Here is a 14,229-nt window from a genome sequence, read left to right as displayed (position 1 = left end):
GGACTTTCATTTCTTGGGAGTTTCTTGATTACTGTCTCAATTTCTTCGCTGGTTATCAGTGTGTTCAAATTTTCGATTTCTTCCTGTTTCAGTTTTGGTAGTTTATATGTTTCTAGGAATTTATCTATTTCTTCTAGGTTGTCCAATTTGTTGGTATACAGGGTTTTTAAAAAAATTAATAAAATTTACTGAGATTTTAGAATTAAGTAAACGTATTGTTAAATTTTAATTTCTAAATATATTAATTGATGTTCTTTTGAGCAGCATGGGGCCAAAGCTTAAAAATGGCTCATTAACATTCTGCCCCAAATATGAGCTTGATGAAAAAAAATTAACATGCTTTTTTTTAATTGCACTGCTCCTAAGTAGGACTGCCATTTAAACCTTTCCTGCTTCCCCACTACCTATCAAAATGCTGAGCAACAAGTCCAGGAGTCCACATTCCAGTTATAAACACGGGAGGACATAGATACATCTTGGTCTTTGTAGAGATCATCTTTGCCTATTTCAAGTTTACCCATAAGAGGAGTGCTGAAAATGTTCATTTGGTGCCTGTGATGTTTTAGGACTGCTGGTGTCTTCTCTATATCCAAGCTATGTTGCAGCAGCCTGCCACTCCTCGATGACCCAGTGCTCTTCCTAAAAAGTATATATTATTACTTCATAGACAGTAGGTAGTTAGATCTTTAGTACATTTGGAAATAGAGAGTAAAGAGCTTACCTATGTTAACACATTAAATATAGTTTTATCTATTAAATTTGAGCCAAGACTTTAATCAAAATGTTTCTTATTTATTGGTTCAATGTTAATAAGACAAGACAGCACATTTCTATAGACAGTAAGTTAAACCAGAACTAATGCTTAATATCTTTATGTCTTGATTTTAGTTTTGAACCATACTGTTTGTTCCCTGAAGGGAAGATACTTTGATTCTAGTTCCAAGAATAATTCATGTGTAAATAAGAATGCTTCCAAATTATAAATTTTTTTTCAGATGTTCCTGAGAAAGTCAAAGAGGAAACTATATGTTAATCTAATCTGGCCTAGACATGCTGCCATGATTTAGTGATCATAAATATTAATTTCTGTGCCTGAAAGATGAATAAGGGCAGTGAATTTTAAATGAAATGAAGAAAATATTTTTAAGAACAAAGAAATGTTTTGAATGAAATATACCTGTTTGCAGTAACCATTTTTAATTCTACCCACTAATACACAAACTAAAACACTTAGACTTTGCCTATCTTTAGGCTGATGGCTTTTCTATAACTCTTTCATAGTATTATTAACACAAGCTCAAGATGAAATTGTGAAGTACATAATACTTTGGAAGAGTTTTAGGGTGATTGGCAGCTCACAAATAGGTTATACAACTATAACTAGTCTTGCAACAATCAGGCACTTGAAGAGGTAATGTAATCCAACAAAACATAGTCCAGCTCTTCTTTATTTTAGTCAAAAGCCTGAGAATTTATAGAGTTTAGAACTAAATGTAGAATCTTGTAATATCCTTTTTTTTTCTCTTGTAATATTCTTGAGGTGCTTTAGAAAGTAATTTAAATATGTGGATTAGGAGAATTGTTAATTTTCTGGATTTTTTTTCCCATTTGTAGATGAATGACTGTGTATCTCAAGTTTTCTTTGTTCTGAGTAGTTCAGTAAGAAGAAATCAGTCTCTGCTATAATTCAGATACCTTATATAGTATAGATACTAGAGTAGAATAATTATTGGTTACTAATAACTTTATTTTTTTTAAGATTTTATTTATTCATGAGAGACACACACAGAGAGAGTCAGAGACATAGGCAGAGGGAGAAGCAGGCTCCCTGCAAGGAGCCCAATGTGGGATTCGATCCCGGATCCCGAGATCATGCCCTGAGCTTAAGGCAGATGCTCAACCACTTAGCCACGCAGGCATCCTTAGTTACTAATAACTTTAAGTAAACTAATGTTTGTATAGAATTCCCACTGTCCATACAAGTTTATAGTCTGATTAAGGTTGGAGTTATTTATGAAGATACTTTTATGCCAGTTTGTGTGGAAGAGAAAGAGTAATTATCTCAAGTAATACTTTTTCCCCTAATTAGAATGTGGTACCAAGAGACCATGAATTTGTGTTAGGTTTGAAGTGGTTAATTTCATAACATGTGTTTTCACTAATTTTGAAATTTTAAATCATCTGTTAATTGTAAAGTAATCAGAATCAATACAAAACTCTTAGTTGTGGGGAAGACACAAATCAAGTTGAGAGACTAAGAGGTCAGTTACTATTACTGAAAAAACAAATCTAAAAATATGGATCACTAAACGTGGGACAGCAATCTCTTTAAATCATGAGTCAGACCATGTTATGGATTGTGAGTTACTTCTGGCTGTCCCTAGGAGATGATTTAATATTATTCATTGTCTTCTGATGGCACTAAATTAATCAAGTTTGATATTGCACCACTTGAGCTACTTAGCTTCTTAATGGATGTAATGTTTTTAGGCTTCATAGGTTACAAAATATTAATTCTGAGAGTTTTAATAACAGAATATCCACACCAACTGTGACTTATTTTTGACACAGGGAATAAATGAGATGAAAACTCAACCGTTTCTTTAAATACATTCTTATTAATATCATCTTCATTTTCTTTAACAAGATAAACTGCAGTAAATGTTAGGTATAGGAATATTACTTGATGAAACCCACTTACAAATCCGTATTTATATTGAAAATTTCTTGTAATATATGTTGAAAGATGAGATAGAATATCAAATACATCACCACTTGAAATTTTAGTATATGGTAAACTTCATGATTAAATAAGAACAAAAAATGATTTATTGCCTAGAAGAAAGGAATCTCAGTGCTATATGACAATATGTGGATAGCATATGGGACATCATTCATGGACATAACATTTTTAAGGAAGTAACAAAGAAGAGTTAGTTACATAAAGATTAAAATGTAGAAAAGTAAGACCTAGATAGTGAAAGAGGTTTAGGAAATTAGCTTTTTTCCTACTTGGAAAGAAAACTGGATAGATTTAATAACTGTTTTCAGGCACTTTGATAGCTGTTGAATTGATCATGATGACCAGCTGTATGTTCAAACTTCACTGATGATGAAAAACAGGAAAAGGGTTTGAATTATATCAGAAAGGTTTATTTATAGTGAATGGAAATCATAGGTGATCCATGAAGTTTTTAGAAGAAATTTTATCATTAATAGATTTTTTTTTTTACAATGGAATGTAGTCTCTTGTTTAAATTATCCCTTGAGGGATTCTTGTGTATCCTATGTTTTTGGTACAAGACTGGAGAGAGGAAATAATTATTGTTGTTTTGCAAATAAATAAATAAATAAATAAATAAATAAATAAATTCACTTTAGGTTCAATTTATGATTCAACTTCCCAATTTGAATAAAAATACATTATTTTCAATTTCCATAATGAAATATTTTATTTATTTTTTTTAATTTTTTATTTATTTATGATAGTCACAGAGAGAGAGAGAGAGAGAGAGAGAGAGAGAGAGAGTGGCAGAGACACAGGCAGAGGGAGAAGCAGGCTCCATGCACCGGGAGCCTGACGTGGGATTCGATCCTGGGTCTCCAGGATCGCGCCCTGGGCCAAAGGCAGGCGCCAAACCGCTGCGCCACCCAGGGATCCCCTAATGAAATATTTTAAATAAAAAGTAGAATAGTATGAAGACCCCCAAGGACTCTTAACTCAGCTTTGTTAATAACCAATATCCCAGGAATCCTGTTTTATCTATATCCCTTTGATCTTCACAATTACTTTGAAACAAATACCGGATGTCATGTCATTTCATCTGTACATATTTCAGTTTGTATTTCGAAAGAATATTCTTATTTTGAACATAACCACAATATCATTATCATATGCAGGTAGATTAACAGTAATTCATTAATATCATCATCTATTTTTTCCCACAGTTTACTTGAATCAAGATAAAAATGAGGTTCCTATCTCCGAATGATTAATACATTTCTTGTCTTTAATAACTTATGTAGAGTTTCAAGTTGATGATTGCTACATTATGATATTTATAGCATATTACTCTGCTGTATATTCCTTATAAATTGGCAGCTAGAACTAGAAGCTTGGTAAGATTCACCTTCACTTTTTTGGTGGGAATACTCCATAAGTGATGTTAAATATTCCTATTTAAGACATTTTACTTCTGGTCATCTCTCTTTTTGTGGTCTTAGCAGTAGTTAATGATTGTTACTTTGATTCATTAATTCACTAGGTATTACAAGATAGTTACAATTCTAAATCCGTATTCCTTCATTAATTGTTAGCTGGAGTCTTTCCAAAAAAGAAAATCTGTCTTAACTAATTATTATCCTGAGTATAGTTCATATAGGAAAGGCACAAAAATGCTTGTTTCTTTTGCTTTATTTACCCATTTCAAAATAATAACTCAGCTCCTAGTATCCTTCAAAGGCAACCAAGTATTTATATATATTTAAATATTACTGATTCAATTTCTTTCCTGCTTATCAGTCTGTTCAAGTTTTCTATTTTTTGCTGTTTCAGTTTTGATAGTGTTTATGGTTAGATATTATTAAGAATTTATGGATTAAAAATATGTTCTGTAATTAAGTCTTTTGCAGTTATTATTATTATTGATATCCAAATTACCTCATCTTAAAGTGATCTTCAACATGTTGGCTCTGAGTCTTTTGACACAAGGCTGACAGTTTGGAGAGCTTCCTTGTGTTTTGTATCACAAGGTGTTCTAGGCTAATCTTATATACTCTTGGCCAATATTGAATCCATGAAAATTTTTATGATGTTTTCCAGGTTCAGTAGGTTTTTTTTTTTAATGCATGTATTTTGTCATAGTAAATGGACTGAAATAAAGTTTAGCATAAGAATAAAATCTATAGAGCAGTGTGATCACATTAAGTAAATCCCACATTTTATGGGAAAAAAGGAATCAGCATTCTTCTCAGAAAGATGTAGGACTTTCTGGAATCAGGAAGATGATGTGATGAGTCCTCAATTCTTTTCTGAACCCAGATTTTGTGTTGTTCATTAAATTATTAATGGAAATGATGAATTTAGGTTGGTTGTGAAGATTTGAAGTGATGTGGAAGATAAGTTTATATGCTGCTTTTCCAAGAGCTGAACTGCAGATTTAAATTCAGGCAATAAATTTCCCGATTGTTTTCCCTCTCAGTCCTACATATGAGGTAATATTTTTTGTTAAAAAATAAAAAGAAAATTTTCTAAGTCCTATGATGCTATTAGCAAAGTTACTGATAAATAGTAAAAGGGTCTTACATTTGGAAAGTTAAGTAAATGTAATAAATCTGAGCTAGAAAACTAACTGCTACCATCTGGTTAATAGGTGAACGTTTTAATCTCTATGGGATCAGTCCCAAAAACAAAAACATGGTGTGACAGACAGAAGGCTGAGGAAAAAACAGGGCCTACCGGAAAACAATAGGAGGAAATAACAGCCTCATCTACATTATTGGCTCTAAGGCACAGAGACTCGCAGATTTGTCTCCCTGAAAATGTTTGCAACCTCTTCAGGATGTTAATGTGAAAAGATAGACTATCACATGTAAAGGAACAGTCTTTCCCATTCTGTAAGAGAAATAAATGTGTGCAGTGTCTTTGGATTTTACTTTAACCAAAGGGTATCACAGATATTACTCTTTAGCTATATCCAAAAGAAGACAGCTGAGAGAGCTGAAAGAAGGGGAGACTATTCTCCTCTCAAACCATGGTTCTTTCCTTCAGAACGATAGCAAATAGATACAAGAGTTTTTGATGTGAAGCGGAAATAAGTCGATGTCGATAAAGATCATCACTGTAGCTTTTTAGAGGAGTCAACATCCCCTCAGTTGCACGAAAATATCAGCCTTAAAAATATATTCACTGTCAATTTCACAACGTAATTCTGAGTTATTCAAGTATCTTTATCAGTCATCATTTTTCTTTGCCTTCCTAGGCTTATCAACACTGCAAGCTGTGCTGGATTCTGCTGCTGAAAAGAAATGGCAAGTGACTGCTATCAATGTGGGAAACATTAACAATGACAAGAAAGATGAGACGTACCGATCACTTTTTCAAGATCTAGAGTTAAAAAAGGAACGACGTGTAATTCTGGACTGTGAACGGGATAAAGTAAACGACATCGTAGACCAGGTTGGCTACTCTCTGTTTTCTAATGGCACCAAATATAGAATATGCGTGCAGTGTCAGCATTTGCAATGAGTATTTGTGTGAGGTGCTTGAACAGCAGTTTTTCCTTTACGGTTTATGTAGGATGCTGCAAAGATCATCAATTAAATTTTCTCTGGCTTTGGTTAGCAATAGCAGATGGTCTTCAATCATGCTGACACATCATACTAATCATTAACTATATTCAATACATTACCACTGACTCTTATGTTTTATATGATGAGCATTGCCCTAAACTTTGATATATTTAGCTGGAAAATTAAAATTTAACTTGTTGAGCTTTTTAGAGATAAAGAAATAGCCACCAATTAAGTGAAAATAAGGCTGAGGATCTAAGGGAAAAGTGAGTAGTCTATGGCAAAACAGAGTACGTCAAACATTAGAGTGCAGTATGGAACAGACAACATCAACATTGTTGTCTGAATGTGTCTATTTCAGAAAAAGCCTGTATTTATTTTTTCAAGAATTGTTTCCTCCTGCTAGGGAAGCCTTATGTCACTATAAAACCTATTAACCTATGAAATTAAAGTATATAGGAAAGACATATTCAGTCTGTTTTTGCTATTTGAGAAGTTTACTGGACATAAGGATGTTGTATCTGTGCTTACTATACCACCTTGGTTCCATTTCAGGTTTTTTAGGATAGGACAACCATTCAGTAATATCTTAATGACAAAAATAAAATCCACTGTGTTATATAGATAGGGTAAGTGACCAGGGCTTTTGGTGAAATAATATCATGATTTAGTGAGTTAAGATCTGCTTCACTGGGTATCTGCTTCTTTTCTCAACTGATACACGTGTGTGTGTGTGTGTGTGTGTGTGTGTGTGTGTAGTGGCTACTAGTTCCTTGGGATAATAGAGGATTGGAAGAAAAATATACAGTTAAGTATGCATTTCTTGGCCCTTCTATGCTTTGAGGAAACAATTAATTCGCTAATTTGTATAACACAAAACATTTTGCAAACATAAATGTTGACACAGCCTTAATTGATATGTAAGAATACAGGCCCTAAGACATACAAAATGGATCTCTCATAAAATATTAAATAATTGGATAAAACTAACTTGTTATAAGACAGAGCCAAATGTTGTATGCCAGAGAGGTGAACATTTTAGTAGAAAAATCTTGATTCCTGGCTCAGGAGATGAAGTTAGGGTTGTTTTTAACCTGAAGGCCTCTTGTTCTAACGTGAACCTCAATAACTCATTTGAATTTCATAGGAGAGTCTCATTGAAACTGAATTTCAATAATAGTCATTAGTCTTTTGTTTAAAGAATTTCTGTATTCATGACTCATCATAATAACTGTTGGTGGAAGTCTATATGAAAATGATTAATTCCAAAACTAGAAGATGGAAAGTATAGGAGAAATTAGGAATATAAATAATGTAATGTTTTGAAACAAATATGATTGTTAAATGTCTATATGGACATCCATTCAAAAGGCACAGAGATTTTGCACATGTATATTGTATTTTCACAAGACTCTCTTGGATGTACCAAATAAGTATGTACGATGGTTGGTTGCATCATTCAGCAAGCATTTACTGCAGACATTCTCTGTGCCTAGAATGAAATATGCAAAGATAGGGAAGAAAGAGTGGTATCTGTACCCCATAACCGTGGTTTAAGAGGGGAAGACAAATTTTGCAGGTATTACACTACGGTACTACAAGTTAGGAAACAGTGTGGTCAAAGAGAATGGAGGAGGAGGAACCTATCTTATGGGGGCAGGAGGATCTACGAAGGGTTCACATACTGGCAGCATTTATCTTGCTTGAATTCATTCATTTACTCAGTAAATTTCCTTGAGTGTCTAATGTTTGCCAGACAGGCACTGTGGTGGGTCCAAGAAAATAATGTTAAGCAAAACAGGCCAAACCCCATAAGGTGAATGTTTATGATATATTTACAGGAATTAACATGTAATTACAATGATGGTAAATATATATATATATATATATATATATATATATATATATATATATAAAATAAATGAAGAGAATATAAATAGAAAAAGAATTACAGAAAATATTTAGATGGGGAAATCATGGAAGGCCTTCAAGGAATAGAATGTACCAAGCAAAAAGTGGAATTGAAGTATATTTCAAGAAAGGAAATACTAAAAAAAGAAAAAGAAAAAAAAAGAAAAGGAAATACTATTATTTTAGGAACAGTAAATACTATTGACTTATTTACTCTATCAATACTTACAAGAGAACAGAGGTGATGAAACTTTATTGTCATAATAGCTGAAAGAAAGAGAATCAATCTTTGCTGATTATTGGTATTTTATCATTCAATCTAATCTTGAAATTACTCATTTCTAGTCGTGATTGGGTGGGAAAAGGACTCTGCCATCAAAAACACTTAGAAATCGATATAAATTTGCTATCGTTAGTGTAATGATAATGGTTACTGTAAAGCAAAAACATGATAGTATCGCCAACAGGAATTCCTATGTAGAAATGGGGCTAGTGAATTTTCCTATCCCCCCCCCCCTTCGCCCGCCCTTTCTTTCAGTGAACGCTAAACTCAACTACTGGTAGCACCATTTATACAATGTTTTTTTTTTTTTTTTTTTTTCGGTTTTGTTTGGTTTTGGTTTTTAATTCCCAAAAGGAAGAATTGCATGATTCAGAAAGTAGAATCGATACTAAGCAGAATCAACAGATGTCAAGTAGGAAATATGAGGGATATAATCAACTCCATTCAAGAGATGGTAATTAATATACTTTTTCATGCAGAAGCACATCTTCTCTTCACAATTTTCCTTTCAATACAGAGGGTTCATTTTCATGGAAAAAGCGATTGAGTTGTATTACATAAAAGCAGGTTAGAAAATGATACAAGCCCTAACTCCCTTCAAAATAGCTATCACTTAACAACAAAAGGCCATTGGGTGGAATCTTTCCTAGGATCTTGTCCTTGCTCTTTAACTAAATGCACTGCTTTGGAGTACCTGACTTTGGGGTAAAGGAAGGTCAGCAACGTCTTTTCCCAGGAGGTAACATTGGTCTGAAATTCCTTGAGCCTGAAGCATTAATAAGACAAATGATATCGTATTGGAGAGAGCTTTCCAAGTAGAGGAAGTATGTGAAGTCCTGAGGTGATGGAAAGAAGCCTTTTTTATGGACAAAAATACTTAAAAAGAGGGCCGATGAGGGTCCAGTACAGAGAGTGGAAAAAGAGGGCCTGGAGAAACTTGGCAAGATCATCGGACTTTGTAGCATAAATTAAGGAATTTGCTTATTATGCTAGAAGCAATGGGAAGCCACCAGAACCGTTTCATCAGAGAAATGAACTATTGATTTGAATGTTTGTCTATAGCCCTGGCATTTCGTACTTTCCATTGGTGTGACAATTTTCTTAAAAATAAAAATTACATTTGAGTATCTAAGTACTAGGACTACAGCTTGGCCATTTCACCAATTTCTACTCTCTTTAATTGAAATAGATCAGTGAAAAGTCCCATTGATTCAGTAATGCCCCAAACTGTCATGAGCATTACCAAAACGACCACTTGTTCCGTGATGTGTTTATCTCGCCATTGATTTTTGACTTAGATTTGTGGAGAAGGATTAGTTTCTCTGATACTTTGCTGCCTCAAGCTGGAAATAATAATGTTCGTTTGAACCAGATTGCAAGCACTTCAAGATTCTTAAGATGGGAATATTATTTTATAGATTCATATAAGGATCTTTTATGTACTTATTAGTATCTTTAAAATTTATGTACTACTATAAATTTGAGTGTAGATGTCTGAATATAAGATCTCAGATGATGGCTTCAGCTGTCTAATGTTTTGGAAAAATAGTTTTTGTAGGAATAAAATTATGACTTAGTATGGATTCAAGATTCTTTTCGTTTTACATTTCTTAAAATCTTGTGACCTTATTTTCACTATTGACAAAACTGAAGTAATTATTTGTTTAGCTATTGACTTCTTGAAAGATAGCATTTATAAAATGCTAAAATATATTATTACTTTTTTCTGAGATAAATATTCTCTGGATTTGATAATTATATTTGTCAAATACAAGTCATCGCAGAATATCAGAGAACATAGTAGATAAAATTCCACTTTGTTCCTCAATTGGTTCATAACATCAATAATTTTTTAATTTATATTATTTGCATGTATTAAATAATTGTTTCTTTATCTTTGTTAGGTTATTACCATTGGAAAACATGTTAAAGGTTACCATTATATCATTGCAAATCTGGTAGGTGAATTAATTGATATTTATAATTTTAGTAGAGATGCTTATTAATTATAAAATAGTTTTGAATGACCAACATTTATCAGTGGTATTTTTAAAACCACATCTGGAGTATATTGATCAATTAGAAATAACAATATTTTTCTGAGTTTGTTATATTTTAGACTTACTTTACATTTTCTCATAAATTTCTATTATAAATGATGTAAGAAATATTTAACAAACTTTATAGACTGTCTTAGGCATATTTAATTATGGAAAAGTTTTCAAAAATATATAAAGTTTAATTGTTCGAATTTCCTCTTGTTACTCACTGTCACAGTGTTTTATAAATTTTTCCCATTATGCATTTCTTTAAAGTTTTTAGTAGATATAATATTTGAAATAAATGCACATTCATGAGACTACATTATAGTGAAAAATTACAGCTGGAAATGTTAAGAATATTAATTTGTTATTTTTACTCACTTTTGATTTTCTATTTATCATGTAATCAACACAATGAAATTAAATTCCTGTAGCTGATCACTTTTTCATTGAGATTTCTGTCAAATTGCAATTATACTGAGCAATCAAGTGGTTAACTGTATCTCTCTTAAGCATAATCAGAGCCAGTTTAGAATTATCATTAGACATTTTTTCAAAATAGTTTTTAGATCAGCAGTAAATGACCCTAAGCCTCTATCATTGAAGAGGTTAATGTTCTTTGAAGAAGTCTGATCTTACTTGATTGAGAACATTGCTGTCCCTAACATCAAGAAGATAGTGAGAAAAGGCAGAAAAAAAATGAGAGCTTATTCTAAATAGCATAATAGGACTCTGAAAAGGTTTCATATTTGCCCAAAGCTTATTCTAAATAGCATAATAGGACTTTGAAAAGGTTTCATATTTGCCATATATATATATATTGGGCAATCTAATATATATATTAGAGAGAGGGTTGGTACTGGGACAGGGAGAGAGAAAATCTCAGGCAGATTCTATGCTCAGCAGCATAGAGCCCTACTCGGGACTTGATCTCATGATCCTGAGATCATGGCCTGAACTATCAGTTACTTAACTGACTGAGCCACCCAGGCACCCCTGTAGATTTGTTTCTATAGGTGGTTTCTAGAATGTCAGATTATTATATCAGAAGACATTATTTCTAGTAATGATGACAAAAAATACTTTACAACTGATACTGTTTTCACTAGAAGGTGGCACCAGTGATTTAGAATATTAAATCTCAAACCTGCATGTTATTAGTAGAAGTTGGTTGTTCAGATAAAACTTCTGTTTACCAATGAAACGGCTAAATAGTATAAAATTAATTAGAATTTATCCATTAATATGATATTATAGATCCTAAATGACTCCCTAGCAGAGAAGCAAGGGTTAAAATAGATGAAGCTCTGTATTCACTCACTTCAGAACCACATTCTGTGCAGGGAACAGCCTGGACAGTGAGTCCCCTGTGTGAATTGTGCCATTTGATGAACAACACAGAGCCACACTGAAAGCCGTGATCTTTAAAAACGTCCAGATGGAGAAGATTGTATTGGAACATTGAGAAATAATGACAGAAGGTGGCTCATCAATTTGAGAGTTGATATCTGATGCTTTGAAAAGGAAAGAAATATACGAATGACCCAAGTAAAAATGATTAAAAAAATAGAAAACAAGTGCATGCTGTTGTCATGCTTCTAGGGAGAAAAATACCTAGTATTTTATCTGAATTCAAATTTGATTTTCCATCTCTGAATACTTGATATCTTCACCATATGGAACTTCTCGTGAATCAGTAGGTTCAAAGATTCTGAGGAGTGCTACAGTTTCTGAGAATTTAAGGGCACTTGAAATTTCACTGACATTTAAAATTGAAGAATGTCATTCAGAGTTGATGAGCTTTCATCTTCCAAACTCTTGGTTGGAAATGTCCCCTTTTTTCTGTCCAGTGTCTAATGAGTATTGAAGGAGGTGGCTATAAAAGATAGAAAAGTCCTCAGATATCATTATTGATTAATTTCCTCATGATGGTAATGCTTGACTAGGCTCCCAAAACACATATTGCGATTAAGTTCTTGATACAGCATTTAAAAGGATAATTTGTACATAAAATGATGAAGAAATGGTCATAAAGGGATCCAGTTCTCATTTCTTCAGCCCATAAATATGGACAAAAAGTACTGCAGTCCACCCCACCTGACTATCTACCTTACAATGAAGCACATTTGTCAAGGAGCCTCCTCCATGCACATGCAAATTCCAAGAAATTTTTTAGTGGCTACTGTTAAATAGCGAAGCAGAATCAGACATTTGAGAAAAGTGTGGGCCATTAAGATATAATATAAAACAAACATATAAACAAACAAAATAAAATAAAATAAAAAGAAATAGGACTGTCAGAAAATACAAGAAAAATACTTAAAATTGTAATGAGTATCCACAGAGAAATAAGAGAAAGTTAATTATCCATAAAGAAGAGAAAAAGTATGTCATGAAAAGGAAAAAAAAACTCAGAGAATAAGAGAAAACTATGGGAAGTTATTTGTTTTTTTTTTTAATAATAAGATGTAAAATTGTAAGACTGATGATAAGGTTAAGAAAAATTTTCCGGATTATGTAACATAATGACAATACAATATGAAGTGGTGTGTACAGGGGAAACTGCAAGGGACTTGATTTTTAATCTAAGAGTTACGGTCTCTTAATAAGCATTCTAGAAAGATGGAATAGTGAAGGCAGGGGAAGGAAATCATCAAAAAGCATTCAGAAAAATGTTCAGTACTTGATGACACAAATATGCCCATTGAGTACATAAAACAATGAAAGAAAAGAGGCTTCTTTCATAGTTCAAAGAAAGTGTCACCATGAAATTTCAGAGATCAATAAAAGATCTTAAAGATTTCAGACAAGTGAGAAGTGGAGGCAGAGAGGAGTATGAAGCAGGTCATATACAAAAAAAATGATTAGAAATAATGACATTGTAGTTTTCAATAAGAACAAATAAAAGTCAGTGGAACAATGAGAGTCTCAACTTAAAATTCTGTACCCAGCCAAAATACAAATCAAATGTCAGAGCAAAATAAACCTATCTTGAGACATTGAATGTCTCAAAAAATTTACCTCTGATGTGTCTTAGGAAAATGTTGAGGGCTCTTGAAGAAGAAGGGAATAAAACATGAGAGAATAGTGGTCCAGAAAGCAGGGAAAGCATGTTTAGAAACATGGTGAAGGGATGCTCCAGAGTAACAGTTGCAGAGGATATAGAAGGAGCCTCCAATTCAGATCTCAGCATTCAGAAAGATTTCTGTAAATTAAATATTCAGAAAAAAAGAGAAACAGATTACTTGATATACTTGATGTTATTAAAAATATATTTACTCATATAAACATGAAAAGCTCTCATGGAGCAACTAGAGAAAAATAAGATAGGTATATACAAAATGATAGTAATGAAAAAAATGAAGCAATTATTAATGTTAAGATTGAAATAACTATTCAAGGAGGAAAATACAGGGCTGCCTGGATGGCTCAGTCTGTTAAGCTTCCAAATCTTGATCTCCACTCAGGTCATAATCTCAGGGTTGTGAGATCTAGCCCTGTCTTTGTGCTGAACATGGAGTGTGGAGCCTGTTTAAGAGACTCTCTCTTCCTTTCTCCCTGCCTTTCCTCCCACCTACTTGTGCTCATTCTCTTGCTCTCAAAAAAAAAAAAAAAAAAAAAAAAAAAAAAAAAAGAAAGAAAATGCAGCCCCAGCACATTATTTGGCTTTGCTCTGAATAACAGAATTATAAGCATGAAAAC

At 32.8% G+C, this 14,229-nt stretch overlaps 1 protein-coding gene across 3 annotated transcripts in view; it reads left to right on the top strand.

Annotated features, from left to right (window-relative positions):
* GRIA2 (glutamate ionotropic receptor AMPA type subunit 2) overlaps window positions 1–14,229 on the top strand; it is a 153,045-nt gene that overhangs the window by 82,246 nt on the left and 56,570 nt on the right. For all 3 annotated transcript variants that reach the window (XM_055336198.1, XM_055336197.1, XM_055336200.1), the window contains exons 4-5: window positions 5,982–6,178; window positions 10,390–10,443. In XM_055336198.1, coding sequence (XP_055192173.1) covers window positions 5,982–6,178; window positions 10,390–10,443 — 251 coding nt within the window. The remainder of the gene's footprint in view (window positions 1–5,981; window positions 6,179–10,389; window positions 10,444–14,229) is intronic.

The sequence above is a fragment of the Nyctereutes procyonoides genome, unplaced genomic scaffold (assembly GCF_905146905.1).
Source record: "Nyctereutes procyonoides isolate TBG_1078 unplaced genomic scaffold, NYPRO_anot_genome, whole genome shotgun sequence".
NCBI lineage: Eukaryota > Metazoa > Chordata > Mammalia > Carnivora > Canidae > Nyctereutes > Nyctereutes procyonoides.
This window is presented reverse-complemented; position numbering and strand designations above follow the sequence as displayed.